Source organism: Apodemus sylvaticus, chromosome 8, assembly GCF_947179515.1.
Source record: "Apodemus sylvaticus chromosome 8, mApoSyl1.1, whole genome shotgun sequence".
NCBI classification, from domain to species: Eukaryota; Metazoa; Chordata; class Mammalia; order Rodentia; family Muridae; genus Apodemus; species Apodemus sylvaticus.
The window spans coordinates 90,560,129-90,583,928 of record NC_067479.1 but is presented as its reverse complement, the minus strand read 5'-3'; the positions used below and the strand labels follow the sequence as shown (position 1 = coordinate 90,583,928).

The 23,800-nt window shown below is 43.3% G+C and overlaps 1 protein-coding gene across 1 annotated transcript in view; it reads right to left on the bottom strand.

The window, feature by feature from the left end:
- Window positions 1–23,422, bottom strand: part of Hesx1 (HESX homeobox 1) — a 36,814-nt gene extending 13,392 nt beyond the window's left edge. Inside the window, 5 exon segments of the mRNA XM_052190311.1 lie at window positions 21,835–21,866; window positions 21,869–21,932; window positions 22,014–22,115; window positions 22,520–22,719; window positions 23,269–23,422. Of these exon segments, the coding sequence (XP_052046271.1) occupies window positions 21,835–21,866; window positions 21,869–21,932; window positions 22,014–22,115; window positions 22,520–22,719; window positions 23,269–23,422 (552 nt within the window).
- Between the last annotated feature and the right edge of the window lie 378 nt (window positions 23,423–23,800).

Below are 23,800 nucleotides of genomic sequence, written 5' to 3'. Positions count from 1 at the left end.
CCTGGATCAGAGTGGTTTCCTTCCCCCACGTCTTCCCTTCCTCCCTCCCTTCCTTTTTATAAAGATTTATTTATTTTTGTTTTATGTGCATGAGTGTTTTGCCTGCATCTGTGCACCGCATGCATGCAGTACCCAAGGAGGCCGAAGAGGGCGATAGATTCCTTGGATATGGAGCTATAGATGGTAGCCATCTTTTCTAGGACCCAAACTCAGGTCCTCTGGAAGAACAACCAATATACTTAACTGCAGAGCTACTTCTTTTTGTTTGTTTGTTTGTTTTTTGTTTGTTTTTCTGTTTTGTTTTTTTTTGTTTTTTTTATTCGATATATTTTTATTTACATTTCAAATGATTTCCCCTTTTCTAGCCCCCCACTCCCCGAAAGTCCCGTAAGCCCCCTCTCTCCTTCTGTCCTCCCACCCACCCCTTCCCACTTCCCCGTTCTGGTTTTGCCAAATACTGCTTCACTGCGTCTTTCCAGAACAAGGGGCCACTCCTTCTTTCTTCTTGTACCTCATTTGATGTGTGGATTATGTTTTGGGCAGAGCTACTTTAGCCCAGAGCAGTTTTTATTTCCTTTCTTTCATTTTTTTTTGTTTGTTTGTTTCTTTCGGTTTTTTGGATTTGTTTTTTTTTTGGAGACAGGGTTTCTCTGTGTAGCCCTGGCTGTCCTGGAACTCACTCTGTAGACGAGGCTGGTCTTGAACTCAGAAATCCGCCTGCCTCTGCCTCCCAGAGTGCTGGGATTACAAGCGTGCGCCACCACCGCCCAGCTTCTTTCTTTCTTCTTCTTTTTTTAATAGAAAATTAGATTTATTTTCCCGGCATAAGACTTTCTGTAGTTTAGACAGAAACCCAGTCTCCTTATCCCACCGGAGGACCTGCCGCCTTCCTGGGCTCTTGCTCTTTTCCTTACTGGCTGCTTTTCCTGGATCTCTTTCCTGCCTCAGGACCATGGGACTTGGTTGTTCCCTTTGCTCGAACAGCTCTTATTTCAGATACAGGAGCAGCCTCACTCTGCAGTCTTCAAGGGATCTGTGCGTGTGTGTGCGCGCGCACGTGTTGTCTATGTGTGGTGTCTTCCTCAATTATACAGGGTCTCCTGGATTCTAACCTAGCCTTGAACTTGCTTTTCATCTGAGGTGGACCTTGAACTCCTGATCCTCATTGTAGGAGTGGGTTATGACACCTCCCATTTTACTTTTGAAACAGGGTTGATCACCAAACTTAGAATTCACCAATTTGGCTGGGCAGGCTGGTCAGTAAGCCCTATGGATCCACATGTCTCCACCTTGCCATCTTGGGAGTTACAGGCATGCATGCTTCCCCTTTCTATATGGTGGCTGCGGACCCAAATCCAGGGCTTCGCGCTTGCTCAGCAAGCACCTTACCCACCAACCCTTCTCCTCGGCCCCAAGAATCTGCATTTTAAATATAAACCCAGCCTTCCGGTGTGCCCCTGTGCCTGGAGCAGAGCCTCTGCTCTGGATCCATACCTGCACAGCCCACACCCCAGTTGCTGCTCGACTCCCCAGGTATTCTGACACATCGAAGATCACAGATCTTTCACTCACCTAGAAGCAGCAAGCCCCAGTGATCCTCCCCTCTCTGCTTCTCACCATGCCGCGATTCTCCAGTGAGAGCATTCTTCCCAGACTCCAGTGTTAGGGACTGGCTCTAACGCTTTGAATTAATCCAGTCCCCCCAAATCGGGAATCTGTGTGTCCAAATGCTGAAGGTCCTTGTCCCCAGTTGGTTTTTGGTCAATCAATAAAGAGCCAATGGCCAATGGTTGGGCAGGTAGACTGAGGCAGGACCTTTGGATTTGCAGGGGCAAGGAACCAGAAGAGAAGAAGGCATCGATCTGATCGCTTTGACTGGGAAGAACAAAGACCAGATCTAAAGGCCTGCTGATGTGTGAGAATCAGGGAAAGGGGCCACACTGACCACCTCCCTAATTTTGTTTGGGGTAGCAGGATAAAATACAGATTTTAAAAGATGTTTAAAAAAAGTTAAATATAAACTCTCCATGGTTCTTGTGCATTCTTATTTCAGACTCCCTAAGTGCTCCCTAATCCTTTTCTGGGGCGTAAATGAGAATTGGCCTTAGGTCCTTTTGCATGCCAGGCAAGGGTTCGAACACGGAATGACATGCAGACTGTGCCAGCGGGTGAGTCTTTAAGATACAAAGTGTACATAAACAACCTTCAGAATGATACCTGGCGTCTCAGCCATGGTTTCTATTGGTGCAATGAAACACCATAAGCAAAACGCAAGATGGGGAGGAAAGGGTTTACTCAGCTCGCACTTCCACATTGCTGTTCATCACTGAAGGAAGTCAGGACAGGAACTCACACAGGGCAGGAGCTAATGCAGAGGCCATGGAGGGATGCTGCTTACTGGCTGTTTGTCCTGCCTTCTTGTAGAACCCAGGACAACCTGCCCAGAGATGGCACCTTGATCACCACTTCAGAAAGTGCCTTACAACTGGTTCTCCTAGAGGCATTTCCTCAAGTGAGTCTCCTTTGTCTGTGATAACTCCAGACTGTGTCAAGTTGACACACAAAATCTGTTAGTACACCTAGAGACAGAGTAGGTTCCCTGGGCCAAGATGTTCCTCAGGACCTGGGAACATCAGCTCACAGAAGAATAGGGCTGTAGAGTCTAAAGTTCCTCCAATAAAGAGCAAGTGGTCTGTGGGGCAGTGGACTATGAGAGAAAGCCCGGAAAGGTCGGGCTAGGGCTTGAAGCCCCCGGAGACCCAGAAGGGAGGGTAGGAGCTTCTCCTGCTCCCAACTCCACACCCCAGCCATGTAGCCACAGCCCTCCCTAGAGAGAATTGTGGCCATCAGTCATGGAGGGGCAGTGCCCACGAGTCCCTCCTCATGTACATAAAACATCATAGGCCAAGCCAATAGAAAGCACCTGCTGTTAGACCCAACCCATACCAAAACTGTCTATAAGATCCTATCCAGAAGGAATAAAGGTGTGTGTGAGAATTACTCCATCCGCCATCTGAGAGCATCTGTCACAAGAGCTGTAACACTGCCTGGGAAGAGAACGTTCTCCCGAAGCTTTCGCCACCAGAAGCTCTCCAGCATCCTGTTCACTAGCGAACCAGTCCCCCACGAGCTCAGCTCGGCTTGGCTCGCTTGGCTCGACTCTCTCGGCTCGCTCCGCTCGGCTAGGCTCGGCTCGGTACAGCCAGCACAGCACCAGAACAGCAGCATTGGCAGCAGCAGTGGAGGTGGCGGAGGCACTTGCCCTCCCTGCTGTGCCTTGCCCGGGCTGGGCCAGAGATCTCCGTGGATAGCCTCCGGTACACAGACAGACAATGGTCACAACTAGGTAGGGAGATATTAGCCATTAATCCTAAATTAAATACACAGCATATGAATTAATTATCCCCTCTTTTAAGGACAGGTTTGAAGACTGAACCAGAACGAGTTCTATAGCAAGTGAACTTGGACACCTGTCTCAGAGGCTTACTGCCCGAGAGCGTGTGCTGGAAAGGCCCACCGCGGAGAGCCTGACCGATAGATCTTTGGGATTTTAAGTGGCAGTCTCTTTTTGTATCAATTCCTACAGCACATAGTCCATGGAGGTAGACGACACCAGAAAATGGGTTCGGGTCTGGCCAGTTGTATGAGGGCTGGCCATCTCCACAGGAGCTGGTCACGGGTCAAAGTGCAGGCTAGGTTTATTCGATATTGTTTGGAAATGTATCCGTGCCTGGGAGGCTTAAACAGAATCAGAACTTTAGGGAATGTGCAGCAAGGACAAGCAGTGAGGCGCGTTGTGTGCTCTGTGTGTGAGCCGCAGCCTTTCCTCTTTGTGCTTCCTTCTGAGAATCCTGCCTGATTCCTGTGGTCCCAGAGGCTGCTGGTGCAGGTGGCCCATCCCCCTGGATTAAGAGTAGTCCACCCTTAGCCGGGCAGTGGTGGCACACGCCTGTAATCCCAGCACTTGGGAGGCAGAGGCAGGCGGATTTCTGAGTTCGAGGCCAGCCTGGTCTACAGAGTGAGTTCCAGGACAGCCAGGGCTATACAGAGAAATCCTGTCTCGAAAAAACCAAAATCCAAAAAAAAAAATAAAATAAAATAAAATAAAAATAAAAATAAAAAGAGGAGTCCACCCTTAGAACCGGAATCCGAGAGACGTCCACCAGCAGAGGAGATAAAGAGAACAGTGCTCCGTGATGTCCCTTGAGCTATAGATCCAGAGAGACCTTAGACCTTCCGAACAGTCTTCCGGGGACCCTGGGGATCCCGTTACTGCTCCAGAAAGGTTCAGCTCATTTCTTCTCTTGTCACGAGGAAATGTCTGACTCATCCACGGGCCTTAGAGGTTTACTTTGCTTTTGTTCCAAACCTCAAACTAAAAAGCGCCTTTTGGCAGACCGTCGTCATCTTTGTGATTTCACAGAGGGGCCACGTTTGGGATGCAGTTCAGCGGTGGAACTCTGCCTAGCCCGTGCGAGGTCCTGGGCTCTGTCCACAGCACTAGAAGATTTATGTGAGAGCATGTGCCAAGGTTGGACTGTAGACAGGCAGAAACAAAGCCACGGAGTGTGAGGCTTCTACCAATGCTAGCCCGAGTACGCACCCACTGTCTGCGACCATCACGTGCTGTTCGAGAGCACAGTATGGCTCTCATCCCAGACCAGCACTCCAGTGCTCACCCTAGCCTGCCTGTCTCCACACTTCCACACCCGTGAGAAACCAGCTCACACGCTCCTCAATGTTTTCACTGACTTGCACAAACCTTCCACGTACAGAATAGTTTCAGAATGAATGATTAATACAAAAATCAGGCTTGCTAACGACATAGTGCTTAGTTTAGTTATATTGAACAAGGGATCGAACTGAGAGTCTCCCACATTTTAAGTAAGGGCACTGTTGTCAGGGCCACATCCTCAGCACTCAGTTCTTAATCTTGAAAAGAGTTTGAAAGCATTCATATGTGCATGTAGATATGTGTGTGTGTGTATGTGTGTATGTGTGTGAGTGTATGTGTGTATATGTGTGTATATATGTGTATGTGTATATGTGTGTATATGTCTGTGAGTGTATGTATGTATATGTGTGTATGTGTGTGTGAGCATGTGTATATGTGTATATATGTCTGTTTGTGTATGTGTGTATGTGTGTGAGTGTGTATATGTGCGTATGTGCATATATGTGTATATGTATATATGTGTGTATATGTGAGTGTATGTGTGTATATGTGTGTGTATATGTGTGTATGTGTGTGTATGTGTATATGTGTATATATGTGAGTGTGTGTATGTGTATATGTGTGTGTGTGAGTGTATGTGTGTGTGAGTGTGTGTGTATATATGTGTGTGTGTGTGTGAGAGTATGTATATGTGAGTGTGTGTGTATATATGTGTGTATGTGTGTGTGATATGCATGTTATTATATGGAGACCCGGATAGAGCATTGGAGGCTTTGGAGCCAGTTGTACGGTTCCGTGTGGGTGCTGGGAAATGAACCTGGAGCCTCTGCAAGAGCAGCCTCCTTTCCAGTCCAGTGCTGAGCCAGCTCTCGGGTCCCGACTTCTCTCTCTCTCTCTCTCTTAAGATTTATTTATTATTATAAGTACAGTGTAGCTGTCTTCAGATACACAAGAAGAGGGTATCAGATCTCATTACACATGGTTGTGAGCCACCATGTGGTTGCTGGGATTTGAACTCAGGACCTTGGGAAGAGCAGCCAGTGATCTTAACTGCTGAGCCATCTTTCCAGCCCCTACTTCTTTATCTTTAATCTGAGTTTATATAGGCAAAACAGCACCCCAAAGTTCCCTGTGCAGCTTTTTCCACACAATGTACTTGAATTAATCCAAACTTCATTGTCTTTGGTCTTATTTACACTTAAGAGATGGTGTTTGTTTTTTTTTTTTGTTTTGTTTTGTTTTTCAGGGTTGGAGAGATGGCTCAGTGGTTAAGAGCACTGGCTTACTCTTCCAGAGGTCTTAAGTTCAATTCCCAGCAACCACATGGTGGCTCACAACCATGATGCCCTCTTCTGGCATGCAGGTATACATGCAGATAGAGCACTCAGATATATAAAATAAATAAAATCTCGGGGGGGGGGGAAATAAGAGAGGGATGTTTTTGTTTTTGTTTTTTACCCTCACCTTTAAGTCTGAAACAGTAATACAAATCTGAGAGCCACATTATGCACTATTGATAAGTGCAGGGAAGCTGTCATTTCCTCCTCCTCTAACCTCTCCCATCCCTAGGCTCCCGTTCCTGACATCTATGTCAGCTCCCTCAAGGCAACCGGTCTCATTTCCTGGTCTGTGCTTTTGAGCGTCTTTACAACATAGCCAGACACACTCATGCTTCCTTCCTGCTCTCCTCACACTTTAGGTGTGCATTCTTCTGCACTCCCCTTTGTTGCCTGAGAGGATGCATCCTGCCCGGAGGGGGTGGCACACGCCTTTACACTCCGGAGGCAGAGGCTGGCAGATCTCTGTGAGTTCGAGGCCAGCCTGGCCTACAGAGTGAGTTCAAACAAACAAACAAAACAAAGAGTGGACGCCATGGACACCACCCATGGTCAACCCATAGAGATACTTGATTCATTTTTTTGTACAGCTATGTAATGTTCCACCATGGGGCTGCTCTAGAATTCACTCAATCATTCCATGCTTGAACATTTAGATTGTTTTTGAAATTTTAGTTGTGTTCTAGTGAATATTCTTTTTGTTTGTTTGTTTGTTTGGGTTTTTTTTTGTTTTTTGTTTTTGTTTTTTGTTTTTTTTTTTGAGACAGGGTTTCTCTGTATAGCCCTGGCTGTCCTGGAACTCACTCTGTAGACCAGGCTGGCCTCGAACTCAGAAATCCGCCTGCCTCTGCCTCCCAGAGTGCTGGGATTACAGGTGTGCGCCACCACCGCCTGGCTGTGAATATTCTTATACATAAAGATGTTTGTGTGTGCGTGGGTATTGGGAATTGAAACTAGGTCCTCATGCAAGACAAGACAAGCACTCAGCCACAGGCCCAGCCCTGCATAAGCTTTCTGTTCATTAGAAATATGTTTTTAGAAGAAATCCCCCAGAAGTTGTATTGCTGAATCAAAAGTTGAACATATGCCACTTTGTTAAATGTTTGTAGATTTCTCCTCATGCATGTTTAGCAGTTTGTGTACCACTGCCCATGTACGAGAGGGCCAGTTTCCCCACAGTTCTGCCGACTAAATGTTTTGAGTCAGTCTGGGTGAGAGTTGCAAGGCTTAGTTAGGTGAAACCTCATTTTCTTTTTTGATTATTATTATTATTTTATTTTATATGCATCAGTGGTTTGCTTGCATGTATGTCTGTGGGAGGGTGTCAGATCCCCTGGAACCGCAGATACAGACAGTTGTGAGCAACCATGTGAGTGACAGAAATGGAACCTGGGTCCTCTGGAAGAACAGCCAGTCCTCTAACCACCGAGCCATCTCTCTGGCCCTCCACCTACATTTTGTAAACAGCCCTTTAATACAGAAAGTTCATCAGGAGTGTCTTAGTTAGGGTCTTACTGCTGTGAACAGACATCGTGACCAAGGCAAGTCTTTTTTGTTTGTTTGTTTGTTTCTTTGTTTGTTTGGTTGGTTTTACTGCTGTGAACAGACATTGTGACCAAGGCAAGTCTTATAAGGACAACATGTAATTGGGGCTGGCTTACAGGTTCAGAGGTTCAATACATTATCATCAAGGTGGGAGAACAGCAGAATCCAGGCAGATATGGTGCAGGAGGAGCTGAGGGTTCTACATCTTCATCTGAAGGCTGCTAGTGGAAGACAGATTTCCAGGCAGCTAGGGTGAGGGTCTTAAACCTATGCCCACAGTGACACACCTACTCCAACAGAGCCACACCTACCCCAATAAGTCCATACCTCCTAATAGTTCCACTCCCTCATCTAAGCATATATAAACCATCACAGGGAGTTTTGATGGGAATTGTGCTGCACTTCCACATAGTTCTGTGGACCATTGACCCTTGGCCATACTGAATTTCTAGTGTCTAGACATAGTTGACCTCCAGGGTTACTTAAATCCTTCCTTAGTCCTTTATACTGTTTAGTAGATTCTTCACGTGCTTTGTTGAATTATACTTGAGTATTTACCTGAAGAGGATTGTTTTTTATGTTTTATTATTCCCTTGAGCTGGTGATCAAGCCCAAGGCCCCAGACACTAAGCTACTTGTTTATTCTTTCCCATATTATTTATTTATATTTATTATTATTATTTATTATTATTATTATTTTGTTTTTTTTTTTCAGGACAGTGGTTTTCTGCATAGCTTGGCTATCTTGGAACTCACTCTATAGACCAGGCTTGCCTTGAACTCAGAGATCTGCCTGCCTTTGTCTCCCAAAGGTATGGCACATGCCACCATCACCTGGCTATTTATTTAGTTTTGAAGAAAAATTCTCATGTAACCCAGGCTACCCTTGAACTCCCTGTGTAGCTGAGATTGACCTTTAATTCCGATCCTCTTCCCTCTACTTTTGTCTAACTCCTACCTTTGTATCGGGTAGCATTAGCCTCACCTCCTAGGTTTTCTGAAGCATCTGTATAGAACTCTCCCAGCGTCACAGCAGGCCCGAACCATCACCTGCCCTACAATGCTAAGTAGGATGTGCCAGGGGAATACTCTGTGTGCTTGGGGTTTTTCCTTTCAACCATCTACAAGTATTATTCCAGGACTACAGGTTTATACATTTTATTGAAAATTTCTCAAGGAATCTGATTTGAGTTGGCTCATTTTCTCTAGTTCTTGCTGGTCTTTATTACTGTCTTGCTGCTAATTCTGAACGTATGCTTTCTTTTCCCTTCTTCCTTCCTCCCTTCTTCCTTCCTTTCTTGTTTCCTTGCTTCCTTCCTTCCTTCCTTTCTCTTTTTCGAGACAGGGTTTCTCTGTGTGGCCCTAGCTGTCCTGGAACTCACTCTGTAGACCAGGTGGGCCTGGAACTCAGAGAGCTGTCTGCCTCTGAGATTAAAGATGTGTGCCACCACCACCTCGCCCCTTTCAGTTTCTTTTTGTCTTTGAGACAGGATCCTCACTATGCTGTCATTGGCTGTCCTGGAATTCACTGTGTTGACAGGCTGGCTTTAAATGACAGAGATCTGCCTACTTTTGTCTCTGTGCCATCACCACCATGCCCAGCAAGGAACTATCCTGCCTGGCATCACCCCTTGAATTTGTGTTGTTTTGGCAATGCTGGGAGCCTGAACCCAGGACCTCGCACATGCCAGGCAAGCACTCTACCACTGTGCTACAGTCTCTGTCCTCTTAAGGGCAATTTTCTTTTCTTTTCTTTCTTTTCTTTCTTTTCTTTTCTCTTCTCTTCTCTTTTCTTCTTCTTCTTCTTCTTCTTCTTCTTCTTCTTCTTCTTCTTCTTCTTCTTCTTCTTCTTCTTCTTCTTCTTTTTTTTTTTTTTGTGGTTTTTTTTCGAGACAGGGTTTCTCTGTGTAGCCCTGGCTGTCCTGGAACTCACTCTGTAGACCAGGCTGGCCTCGAACTCAGAAATCTGCCTGCCTCTGCCTCCCAAGTGCTGGGATTACAGGCGTGAGCCACCGCTGCCTGGCAAGGGCAATTTTCTTAAGGGTAAAGGTTACATTATTATCTTGAGAATTCCCTTAATAAAAATGTCATTAGCCTGGAGCATTGTTCTCTTAAGTATTCTGTGGTTGGCGCTCATAAAATTTAATATATCTTATTTTCACTTTTAATCAGTTTGAAGTATTTTCTAGCTTCTTTTGAGGCTTCCTCTTTGACCTATAGATCATTGGATGGTGTTTACTCTCTGAGTATCTGGGAAGACTTTCCAGATACCTGTTACTGATTTCACTTCAGTGTTTTAGAGAAGTTGGATTCTCTAAGATCGTTCTCTAGGTTCGGTTATTTCTCCTGACCAGAAGTAGAAAAGCTGGTATTCTCATAATTAGACTTTTTACCACAAAAAAAAAAAAAAAAACAAAAAAAACAAAAAAAAAAAAAAAAAAAACCAACCCAGCCAAACAACAACAAAACCGCAAAAAACAAAAAACCCAAAAACCAGATTGAAATCAGTAAAGATAAGTGCTGAGGCTGTGCCCCAGTTGGCAGAGGCTCACCTAGGAAGCTTCAAGGCCTAGGTTTGATTTTTAGCACTATACAAAACAGACTCGTATCTGTAATCACAGCACTAAGAAGGATCAGAAGTTCAAGGTCATCCACAGCTACTTAACAAGTTCAAGGTCAGACTGGAATATTGAGATCTAATCTAAAAAGAAAAGAAACCAGCAGAGATTGAAAGTATACAGAGCAGAATCTAAAAGAAATCAGAAAAGGTTCAAGATGACCTGTTCTACAAGAGCTGTACAGACAGACAACTGGGGAGGCTCACTGGAGTCCTGGAATCTAGGGTTTCATTAGCTTGCTCACAAGGGCAGGGACCACGTCCCTTAGGTTTGAGAGCCTCTTTCAGATGACCCTGCTGCAGTGTGGTCTAAAACAACACCTTGCATTATGTAGTAGTTTACAGATCTTATCACTGGGAATACAAAAGTCCTTTTATCAGGCAGGATATTGTAAGGGCTCGGAAGTTATCTCCTAACAAGCCTGCAAGGGCCAGTTTCTTTGGAACGAGCAGGGCTTGAATACTTGAAACTTGCAGAGTTAACCTTTACTGGTACGTTTGGTTCCATTCTGTACAGAAAACATATCTGATAGTGTTTCAGTTCTTACCGGTCTGTTAGCTTTTATTCCCTAGAATACAAGCACTTGAGATAATATTGTACTTGTGTGGGGTAGGAGAGAGGTGTGATTCAGTGGTAGAAAGCATTTTTCCTGAGTTACATGAGACCCTGGGTTTGATACCAGCACCCTCAACCCCAGCACACACCACAGAAGGCTCTTGTATTGAAGATGTAACAACTCTATATGGTAGTGTTCTGTTCTGCACAAGTCAATGCTTTTGTTTTGTTTTGATTTGATTTTGGTTTTTTGAGACAGGGTTTCTCTGGGTAAACCTGGCTGTTCCAAAACTCACTCTGTAGACCAGGCTGACCTAGAACTCAGAGATCTGCTTGTCTCTGCCTCCTAAGTGCTGGGATTAAAGGAATGTGCCGTCACTACCTGGCCCAGCTTTATTTTTTATTATTATTTTATTTTATTTTATTTGTTTTGTTTTGTTTTTTTTCGAGACATGATTTCTCTGTATAGTCCTGGCTGTTCTGGAACTCACTCTGTAGACCAGGCTGGCCTCAAACTCAGAAATCTGCCTGCCTCTGCCTCCCAAGTGCTGGGATTACAGGCATGCGCCACCACCGCCCGGCTCCCCAGCTTTATTCTTAATTAGGCTGACTTTATTCTATATTGGCAAGGATCCATGGATATAAGTATACAGATCTCCCTTTAAGTATACTAAGATGCTATGCCATATTAATACATTTCCTAGTACTGAGCCAATCTCACACTTCTAGAATAAACCTATTCTGTGTTATTCTGTTATAATAGTGTTGGGTTCTGTTAACTAATATTTTATTTGGAATTTTGCATCAATATTCTTTAGTTATCATGGGTAAGATTTTCTTTGCTTTTCTTGCTGCATAAAATAATTTAGAAGTGTGCCTTTCTCTTTCAACCTTCTAGAACAATTTATGGCATGTTTGGTAGAACTTAAACCTTTAAAGTTGGAGATTTAGGGAACTCATCTGGAGCTGGTGCTTTCATATGAAATAGGTGCTTATTTAAATAAAGTTCTGCTTCTTCTATAAGAATTAGGTATTGAAAATTTCTATTTTGGGGCTGGAGAGATGGCTCATGGCTTAAGAGCACTGACTGCTCTTCCAGAGGTCCTGAGTTCAATTCCTAGCACTGACATGGTGGCTCACAACCATCTGTAATGGGATCTGATGTCCTCTTCTGGTGTGTCTGAAGACATCTACAGTGTACTCATATACATCAAATAAATAAATCTTTACAAAAAAGAAAAGAAAATAAAATTTCTATTTCTAGGCTGGGTGTAGTTCACCTAGGATTAGAGAGTTAGATCAAGTCTCAAACAATAACAACAAAATAAAACAAACAACCCAACTAGCTCCAAAGAAAACAAACTTTGTAAACATAGGATTAAAACAAAATAATTTATTTTTATTTTGTGTGCATTGGTGTTTTGCCTGCAAGAATGTTTGTATGAGGGTGTTGGATCTCCTGGAACTGGAGTTACAGACAGTTGTAAACTTCCACGTGGGTGCTGGGAACTGAACCAGGGTCCTCTGGAAGAGCAGCCTGTGCTCTTAACCTCAGAGGCATATCTCCAACCTGTAAACTTGGACTATTTAAAAGCTATTTATTTTTATTTCATGTGTACTGATGTGTACCACATGCATGCCTTGTTTCTTTAGCGACCAGGAAAGGGCCTCAGAGTCCCTGGAACTACTGTGAGACCCGTGTGAGCTACTGTGTGTGTGAGAGCCTAGCTCAGGCTCCCTCTGAAAGGCCAGCACGTTGGCCTAACCCTTGAGCCAGGGCCCTAGCTGCCTTGAAAGCTGTTTTTGTTTTCCTTTTTTAAAGATTTATTTATCTATTATGTATACAGTGTTCTGCCATTCAAGGATGGACGGATGCCGGAAGAGGGTGCCAGATCTCATTATGATGATCGAGAGCCACCGTGTGGTTGCTGGGAGTTGAACTCAGGACCTCTGGAAGAGAAGCTAGTGCTCTTAACCTCTGAGCCATCTCTCCAGCCCTCTTGGAAGTTTTTATAAAGGCAATTTCCCCCCAAGATTTTCAAATGTATTTGTTTAAAGGCTTAGAAAACAGTAGTTTTTGTTTTTCTTTTAAAAAATTTGTTCTCTCTCTCTCTCTCCTCTCTCTCGTCTGCCCCCCCCCCTGCCGGGTGTGTGTGTGTGTGTGCAAGTTTGTGTTTTTTTTTTTTTTACAACACACATACTGCTCATACTGCAGATAAGTCTTAGGGAGTCCATCCTCTCCTTCCATTTGTTAAGAGATGATCTCTCTCTGCTGCCTTCCTGAGCACTGCAGTCTCTCTGGGCCTCCCTGAGCACTGCAGTCTCTCTGCTGCCTCCCTGAGCACTGCAGTCTCTCTGCTGCCTCCCTGAGCACTCCTGTCTCTCTGATCCTCCCTGAGCACTGCAGTCTCTCTGCTGCCTCCCTGAGCACTGCAGTCTCTCTGGGCCTCCCTGAGGACTGCAGTCTCTCTGGGCCTCCCTGAGCACTGCAGTCTCTCTGCTGCCTCCCTGAGCACTGCAGTCTCTCTGGGCCTCCCTGAGCACTGCAGTCTCTGCTGCCTCCCTGAGCACTCCAGTCTCTCTGATCCTCCCTGAGCACTCCAGTCTCTCTGCTGCCTCCCTGAGCACTGCAGTCTCTCTGCTGCCTCCCTGAGCACTGCAGTCTCTCTGGGCCTCCCTGAGCACTGCAGTCTCTCTGGGCCTCCCTGAGCACTGCAGTCTCTCTGGGCCTCCCTGAGCACTCCAGGTCTGCTGAGGCATGAGCATCCAGCTGATTTTCCTGTTTCTGCCTCTTGCCTCTCTTTAGGAGCTCTGGGATTTCAGATCTCTATCACTATTTCTGGCTTTGTATGTGGATTATGATGACTGGCTGAGAAAGAATCCTCTTACTATTTTGTCCAGTCTAGATTTGAACTCTTGAGTTCAGACAGTTTACCCACCTCAGCATCCTAAGCAGCTGGGACTAAGCACCAGCCCCAGATATAAATAGTCTGTTACTAGGCAGGGAGCCTAGTACATTTACATCCCAGAACATGGGAGGCTAAGGCAGGATGATCAAAAGTGTGGGCAGTATGGGCCATATAGCAAGATCCCATCTCAAAAAAAAATCCTTTATGAATTTAAATTTTTCTTCCAGCCAGGCAATGGTGGTGCATACCTTTAATCCCAGTATTTGGGAGACAGGTAGATTTCTGAGTTTGACGCCTGCCTAGTCTACAGAGTAAGTTTCAGGACTGCCAGGGCTATACAGTGAAAAAACCCAAAACAACAAAAACAAAAACAAACTGAAAAACAAACAAACAAAAACAACTGAATGTTTCTTCTAACTTTCTTGTATACATAGTTTGTGGAGAACTTTTGGGACCCACTTCCTAGGAATTTGGCAGGAATTTGACATTGGGCCAGGATTCATATATATATATGTGTGTATAGTGTGTATGTGTGTATCTATGTTTACAATTGCCTTAACACATGTGTGGTGGTCAGGGGCCAACTTGCTGGAGTAGTCAGCCAGCTTGGCAGGCTTGGTGGCAAGTGCTTCACTGGCTGAGTCACCTTGCCAGCCTCTCCACTTTATTCTTGAAACCGATTCGCTCACTGAACTCGGAGGTTGCTATTACAGTAGATTGACTATCCACAGAACTTCAGAGAGCTTCCTGTCTCAGGCTTCCTGATGCTGACATTATGGGAGTGAGAGTGTGTGTGTGTGTGTGTGTGTGTGTGAGAGAGAGAGAGAGAGAGAGAGAGAGAGAGAGAGAGAGACAGATAGACAGACAGACAGACAGACAGAGATAGAGAGAGACAGAGAACTCAGGTCCTCAGGTATGAGCAGTAAATTCTTCACTGACTGAGCCACTCGAGCCCTGGGACTTAAGTGTTGGTTTGTTTTTTTCATTTCACGCAGGAGTCCTTTAACAGGAAGATTGAAAATGTTCAGGTTGGAGAGTCTTTTAGTTTTGAAACTACATTGAATTTGCAACGAAAGTTGCAAGTAGACCTAATAACCCTCAGCTAACAATTGTAACAAGCATAACAATTTTTTTTTTTTTTTAAACAGGGCTGAGGACCGAACCCAGGGCCTTGCGCTTTCTAGGCAAGCGCTCTACCACTGAGCTAAATCCCCAACCCCCAAGCATAACAAATTGTGGGCAGCCATGAGAGGAAAAGTAGCAGAAACTGACTTCACACTTCTCACAAACAAGACAGAGCAGAGCAAGATGTCATGGACTTAACACATACAACCTAAGATTTGTTTTCCTCACACACAATGGCCTAGTGCTATTTGATAATTTTCTACCTTTCCCTACCATTTACTGCCCCTGCCCCACCTTATTTTGTTGTTTGAGAGGGTTTTTGAAGTACTGGAGATTGACCCTGGGTTCTCTCGGATGCTTGGCTCCAATTCCCATTGACTACTTTACAGATTCACTAAACACCTGTCATATCGTGCTGGGAAACAGTATGGTCATCATGCCATTTAGTTTTTGCTGCAAGACACTCCTAACTTAATCTGTGTATGTGAGACTTAATGAAACACACTTTGCAGCGGTTAAGCATAAATGTTTCAAGGACAATCGTGTTAGACTGGGTTTCCATTGCTGTGAACAGACACCATGACCAAGGCAATTTATTTATTTATTTATTTATTTATTTATTTATTTATTTTTCAAGGCAGCTTTTATAAAGGCAAACATTTAACTGTGGCTGTCTTACAGTCTCAGAAGTTCAGTCTACTATCACAGCAGGAAGCATGGCAGCATGCAGGCAGACATGGTGCTGGAGGAGCTGACAGTTCTATATCTTGATCCTAAGGCAACCAGGGGAGAGACTCTCTCTGCACTGGAGGAGCTTGCATAGGACCTCAAGGCCCCATGCTCTGAGTGATACCCTTCCTCCAAGGCCACGCCTCTCAATCATGCCTCTTCCCATGGGCCAAGCATAGTCAAACCACCACAAGAGTATAAAAAGCTTTTCTTTCCCTTAACTCATCTCAAAAATCAACTTATGCCTTAGTCACCTCCAAAATATCCCCACAGTACAGGCATGAGAACAAGAAAACCAACACCACTGCCATTCATATTCTGTGTCTGGCCCTTGTTCCCTTCCGTCTACTGCAGTCTCTAAGAGCACCTCTGCCTTCCTTGACCCACCCTTTTCTCTCAGAAAAGGCACCGCGCCCATCCAGATGCTGCCCAGACCTTCTCTGTAATCCATGTTCCCATATACCAAGCCTTTTGTTTCATTTTGGTTTGGTTTGGTTTTTCGAGACAAGAGTTTCTCTGTGTGGCCCTGGCTGTCCTGGAACTCAGGTTGCAGACAAGATTGGCCTTGAACTCAGAGGTCTACTTACCTCTTCCTCCCCAGTGCTGGGATTAAAGGCGAGTACCACCACGGCCTGGCAAATCAAGTCTTTTTTTTTCTTTTTTACTGTGTTAAAAATAATAAAAGCACCAGGCAGTGGTGGTACATGCCTTTAATCCCAGCACTTGGGAGGTAGAGGCAGGCAGATTTCTGAGTTTGAGGCCAGCTTGGTCTACAGAGTGAGTTCCAGGACAGCCAGGGCTACACAGAGAAACCCTGTCTCAAAAAAAAACCAAATAAAAAAAAATAATAAAAGCAAAGCACTAAGGATATAGAATGTTTGTCTAGTCTTCTTGAAGCCCTGTGTGCAATCCCCAAAACTGCTGAAAAAAACCTGAGATAGAAGTTATATACCACAAATCCAGTATTTACATGCATACAAGATAGCAGGTTTTACTATACTATGATAGCTAATTTCACATGTCAACTTGACTAAGTCATTTATGGTGGCAGGGTATTCTGTAAAAATACGTTTGGTTTGTTCTTTGAGGTTGAGTTTTGGTCTGTGTCCTGGTAGGAAGGGCTGGGAGGTGGGGGAAGGCTGGGGGAGGGGATGTGTGTGTGTGTGTGGGGGGGGGGCGGTGGTGCAGACTCAGTTTATCAGGCTTCCCAAAGGCTCCACCATCCAATGTCAGCTCGCTGGGATTAGGTTTTGCATTTGAATTCTTGGAATTGAGGTGGCCATGAAATCAAAAGGCAAGCATTCAGAAGTAAAGAGGAAAGTATGGTCACCACACACAACCTGGTCCACATGGCTATGAGATTCCACCACTCAGAGAGCCACTGCGGTGCTGATTTTGGAACGCCTAAAAGAGGCTGAAAAGTTGCCTCCACATCTGTGGCTCAGCAGGGGTTTGGCAGAAGGAGCCGGGCTCTTAGCCATGACTGTCTGCTAGCTTAGTGTACACATGTGTGTAATGTTGCAGGCACATGGATGTGTGGAGGTAAGAGATCCCCATCATTCAATCTCTCGATTGTTCTTTACTGAGTGCATGTGGGTTCACACACGCCAGTATGCGTGTGTGTTCATGCCATGGTGCTGTGTGGAGGACAACTTGTGTGAGCGAGCTCTCTCCTTCAACCGTGTGTGTCTCCAGGTATCAAACTCAGGTTGTCTGGTTTGGTGGTAGGCACCTCTACCCAGTGAGCTAAATCGCCAGCCCTTTCACCTTAGTTTTGAAACAGGTTTTCTCACCAAACCTGGAGGCCACCTTCAGCTAGGCTGGCTGACCAACTTTACAGGAGCTCCAGGGATCTTCTGTTTCAGTCCCTATCCAAACCCCAACTAGCAACGGGCATACAGCCAGGCCCCTCTGTATTGGCTCCTCCATTTACTGCAACGGGTACTTTACCAACTGAGTTACCTGGTCCCTATCTCTTAGTTTCTGATGTGGCAAGCAGGACATAACCCGCATTGTCATTTAATTTCTTGTTGTAAAGGGCAGTTAAAGCAAATGGTCCCCTCTGCTGTCTTAGAGGACTAAGGAGCAGAAGGACTGACTGGTTTGGTTCCTGGGAGTTAGGGATTTTACAACAGACAGAAGATAGCAATAAACTTTTTAGTTTGCAGAGTTCTTTCGTGAGGGGTTCATTTGTGGGACTCATTCAGTAAAAGCTCCTTGACACCAGCGGGCCTGCCAAGGCCTGTTAGCATCGAAGGGAGAGACTGAGAAAATAAGAAACTGGAAAGGGAGTGACCCTCATGGGGTTGGGTGTCTCTGTGACTCCAGGAGTTGCCCTGTGTGAGTGCAACAGGAGACAGAAAATTAATACTAGGCTAAGCCAGGTTTTGTCTAGTTTGGGACTGGGAGAACAGAATTGGCAAGTCACTGAATATCTCCGTGAGTCGGATTTCACATCACAGAAATGGACTAGCTCACCCTCCCGGTTTCTGAGTTCCTGGATGGTGCCGTGTGGTACGGGTTTGGTAGTGGGGAGGTTTATAGCATTTGTGTGATGTGTGATAAGATGCAAGTGAAAAAAGCTGCTATTAACACTGATTAACCCCGATGCTGACCACCAGCACACACAGCCATTGTTCCCACCAGCACTCTTTCCCGACAGGCTTTGTCTAGCTGGCTTTAGGAAGGACAAATGCCATTTACTGGAGACCAAATAACTTCATTTGGGTGGAGGTTAGATAATAGAGACACTGCAGGTATTAGCTCGGCTGCATTAGCTTGATTTGCTACCACTGTTCACCTTGTCCCGAGCTTTGCTGGAGACAAAGGCCTGGAATTACAGGGCACAGAGATAAGCTGTGGATTAGAGCCAGCCTCTCAAGGGAAAGAGAATTCTACCCTAGCTTTGCATTTTCCTTGTTTCCCCCCACCTCAAAGTTAACTTCCAGTTTCCCCTTGAATGTTATTACATTCTTTACAGATTTTAGCAATTTTAGTTCCAAAAGTGTTACTGACTCGTTATTTCCAGTAACAAGATCAGCCATTCACTACCTTTTCAGGTTTCTAAGAATGGTTTTAAGGGAAATACAGTGGTGATCTTGTGTTTTATCCTGCATCTTGAATATTCTCGTATAATCTGAATTTGTCTTATTAGAGTCATAATAAAACAGATATTATTTCTAATATTTAAATTAAATGGTTATACATCACATATACATTTAATTTCTTTTTCTTCATTTTTTCTTTTGTTTTTGTCTTTCTTTCTTTCTTTCTTTCTTTCTTTCTTTCTTTCTTTCTTTCTTTCTTTCTTTCTTTCTTTTTTTCTTTTTGATACATGGTTTCTGTGTATAACACTGCCTATCTTAAAACATTCTGTAGACCAGGCTGGACTTGAACTCACAGAGATCCTTCTTCCTCTGCATCCCGAGTGCTGGGATTAAAGGCATGCACCACCACCACTGAGCAGTATTTTCAACATTACAAACTATTTTAATTTTTTTCTGACATCTACATATTATTTATTTCAATCACAATGTAGCTTGTTTTCTGTAGTGCTGGGTATTGAACTCAGGGTCATACACATGCTAGGGGAGTGCTCTGCTTCTGAGCCCAGTGCTACTCACATCATTATATGTTAGTAATTATCATGCTATTGTATTGTTATTTCAGCTACATAAACATAGTGCCATCACTTACACATAACTTATTTTAGTTATAGGCCTTTCTGATGTTTAGGGTCCAGAGTCACTTACACATAGTGTTGTGTCAGGACATGCAGAGGGGAGGCTGGTATCAAATCTGTTTCTTGCCTCATCAGACTTTGCAGATACATCAGTTTTTATGTTTTCCCTTTAAAGATTGTTAATTGTTGTTTATTATTTGTGAAACTATTTCATTTTTTTAGAGTGTGAAATTTTTTACAGACCCCCTTGTCCTCTCTATGAGTTTGGTTTAATTACAAACTGTAGCTTGGGTTTGAAGTCAAAATGTGTGGAAAATGCTACTTCAAAAATGCTCAAATATGAATATGCAAGAGTAGTTTCTCATTTTGTTCAAAACTTGAAATCTGTAAACTAACCAGATAGGAAGGAGAGAGAACAGTAACTCTGACACTGCGAGATATTGCAAATTATGCTCATAATTGAATAATGAGCAATGGCTCAGTCTTGCTTAGAAGCACTTTGATCTGCAGACCTTTCTAGTGACAGACAGACAGCTCTGCTCACCTATCTCTTTCTCCTCTTTCCCTGCCTTGGTACAAGTGCAAAAGAATAAGGAGTGTATTGCTGACTGACTCCTAAAAAACACAGCTCTCTGCCCCCAATGTGCTGGCAGTAAATTATTTCATAAAGTTCTGAGCCAAGCTGTCTTCCAATAAATAAATAAGTAAATAAATGAATAATAATAAATATCCCAGAAAAAATGTGCAGTGGTAAAAAAGTTGGTAATCCAGTAAAAGCCTTCACTCTGGTGGTCACAGGGAAATAGGATGGGCAGAGGATTGGGAGAGATAGAAAAGAGAAGACAACATTCAATACAGGAGGAGGGAACGGAAATCTCGCAGCCACTGGACAGAAACAGAGCATTCAAACTTACATTTCAAGACCAAACAAAACCTACCAGGTTAGATTTTTTTTTTTATTAACTATAAAATGAACACTTGGGGTTCTGCTGTTGTTTGATTTGTTTTTCAGAGGAAAGGACTCCCTTTCTGCCCCACAGTTCCAGCCTCAATGGGCAGGAATGGTTTGTCCCATAGGAAGTACCTTATTATTTCCAGTGGCTGTGTCAGAGCACATGCAAAAAGACAGTAGCATGGTACTGGCGTATATAGTTATATAGACATAACTATACACACATATATTTATATATATAGGTATAAAACATTTATATTTATATATAATATATAATATACTTACACATATAGGTATATATAATATTTATACTTATATACTATATAAGTTACATATAACATACTTATGTATTATAGACATATAATATATGTATATATACTTACATATATAATAATAAACATTAATATTAACAATAAGTTTATGTAAGTATATATAATACCTACATATAAGCATTAGATATGTATAGATATACATATATGTGTAAGTTTTACATGTGTATATGCATATATACACATATATATAATATGTATATACATAATGTATGTGAGTACATGCAAAAAGACACTAACATGTTGCTGAAGTATATAATTGATTGGAATCATTAAACTGAAAATAGAAACAAATTAGATGATCACTATTTCTTTTTTTTAATTTTATTCGATACACTATCTCTTAAAACAACAAAAAGTCATATTAAATGAATTTGAAAGCTATTTGAAAAATTGCATTTATTTGCAAATTTATTCATTTTTTAAAAAGGTTAAAGGATACACTTATTCATGTGTGTGTGTGCATGCATGTGTTCACATGTGTGCACATACATGCATGTTCCTGATGCCTTTGTAGAGATCAGAGGACAACTTTTCAGTGTTGATTCTCTCTTGCAGCCGTGTAGGATCTGGGGGATTGATGGAACCTGGGTGGCTTGGCAGCAAGTCCCTTCACCTTCTAAACCAGCTCTGTAGCTCGGTTCTTTTTGGAAGTGCAGTGCAATGGGGTGGATGTAAGAGCTGATGGTCTTATGTGTGAACTTTACCGTTATGACTTTAAAAGAAATAACAACTTGAAATTGGTGTGCTGTAGGTTTGTTTGAGCACACGGCCAGAAATCAACATAAGATTCACAAATAACTCATTGCATAATATAGGTGTGCGTTTCAAAAGGTACCTGAAAGAAACTAATTAAAATAAATTAAACCTATCATCATCATCATCATCATTATTATATTTTTGAAATACTTTGTAAGTTGTAACCAGTCAGTAGAATCACTTAGTTCTGAGCTTAGTGATTTTAATACACACAGTAACTTATTAAATTAACTTTACTCACTTGAAAATAGTTATTGTTGAGGTTGGAGGGAGAATGGGGTAAATTTGGAAAGTGTTAGAGGGAGAACGGGTAGATATGATTAAAATAGATTGTGTATATTTGTGAAAATTTCAAAGAATAATTTATATTAATAATTACCTGTCATTTCTGAAAATTTTTATTAAAAATATATAGGAAAGGGGTATTCATTATAACTAAAAGTGTCTAGGTATAACATGGACTATGCTAGAATCAAAATTATTTGCAATAGATTCAGAAAGAATGACAATGTCCAGATTAGGTACAGGAGAGAAACTGTAACATTTTAAGTACTTGGAGTTTCCAATGATTTCTTGGGTTCTACAACTGGAAGAGAAGCCCACATGTGTACTTTTCTACCGATTTCAGAAGACCTGGGTTGAAGGGTTTTTCGCCATTAGAAACTGTGATTCTCTACGGGACCTTTTCAGCTTTGCTCGACGATTTTGGAACCAAATCTAGAATCAAAGGAAAACAAAACAGTTCTCAGACACATCACTGCGTTATCATCAAAGGGAACAACTGTGTTTGGCCCCTACCTGGATTCTGTCCTCCTCTAAATTCAGCTTTTGGGCTAGGTCCTCTCTGATGTCAATGCCAGGATAGCAGTTCACTCTGAAAACATTTTCCAATAGTTCGACCTAGAACAAGAAGGAATTCTTTAAAGTGACAGTATTCCATCGTATGTCACCACAATTGGGCTTTCATTTGTGTAGATGAAAGATGAACTTAATTTGGGCATATAATCTAAATGTATTTAAAAAAAATTACCCAGAGATTATTAAACTATGTGTCCACCTTTTCATTAACATCACTTCTACACTGGGACCACAATTGGGCTTTCATTTGTGCAGATGAAAGATGAACTTAATTTGGGCATATAATCTAAATGTATTTAAAAAAAATTACCCAGAGATCATTAAACTATGTGTCCACCCTTTCATTAACATCACTTCTACACTGGGACCCCAGAGTGACTGCTTCGACCACCGGGGCATTGGTCACGACCTTTGTGTTGTCACTATTGGCTGAGAAATCCTCCCACCTGATTTTGGGTAAAAGCGGTTCTTGGCCTCCGTCCACGGTACCAACTCAATTCTCTTTTCAAAGAACGTGTTTCTGAGGCTGAAAAATAATTTTCATATTTCGGAGCCCTGTCTTCTGGCCTTGGGTGATCCACTGGACCAGGAAATGAAGTCTCACTGGGAGGATCTGGGCCCTGAGGGCATGGGTTTCCATCTTTCTCTAAAATCAGAAGAGTAAGGTCCATCTTAGGCTGCCTGCGTTCCACAAAGTTCTGGGGAAAAGTCGGTTCAGTAACTTGCTTTGGAATTTCCTAAGGAATTCTTCTTCAGGGTTTCACAAAAGAATTGCCTCCCCATCAACTCTGCCCCCCACACACACAAAATAAGAAGAGAAGGGGGGGGGACAGACACACACACACACACACACACACACACACACACACACACACACAGAGAGAGAGAGAGAGAGAGAGAGAGAGAGAGAGAGAGAGAGAGGTGATAGACATTTTAGACTCTACCATTCAGTTTTCAGTGAAGAGAGATTTAGAATGCCTGACGTGAGAGTACACAGAGGTCTTCTGAAGCAAATGCTGGTTTCTCTCTGGGAGAGAATTACCTACGGCAGGCATTTGATTCCCTTATGACCCTGTTGGAGGCCTTTTATATATATACAGGGAACAGAAGGAGAAAGCGATTTCTAAGCCTGTACTGTGTGAAATAAAGAGCAAACGAAAGAAGCAGACGAATTTAGGGTTAAGTTGCAGCGTACCCGAGTCGCCGGCGTCCGTCCAGGGTCTGTGGGGTCTTATTGACGTTGCACAATCTTTTTTCTGGTCCAGTCCTAAAATGCTCTCGATTGAGAAGGAGCAGGGTGAGGGTTTGCTCTCCCGGAGCCGAGCACCTTCCCGAAGGCTGGGAGACATCCTCTTCTGGGTCGTACGGAGCTGGAGGGCTCCTGCCCCACGTGTGCAGAGGGGGATCTTCCAGCAGTTCACCTTGTAGCTTTGCTGACTAGGGGGCTGGGTTTCCAACGTCACTAATTAAAATCCTGTTTTAGAAAGTTTTAGCAAGTCAATGAACACTTGCCCAGCCAGCGGCTTAAGGAGTTAATTGTTTATTTGTTTGCAAGTAATTAGCAACTAATGGCCACACCAGGGGGCCACCTACTGGGACAAAAAGTGTTATCTCTCCTAAGCAGAACGCAGACTTAACTTTCTTGGAAGAAGTGATGCACTAACACAGCGTCCCTCTTTTATTTGAGATCATTAATGTATAAAATCGTGTTTTTATTCTGAAGTTTG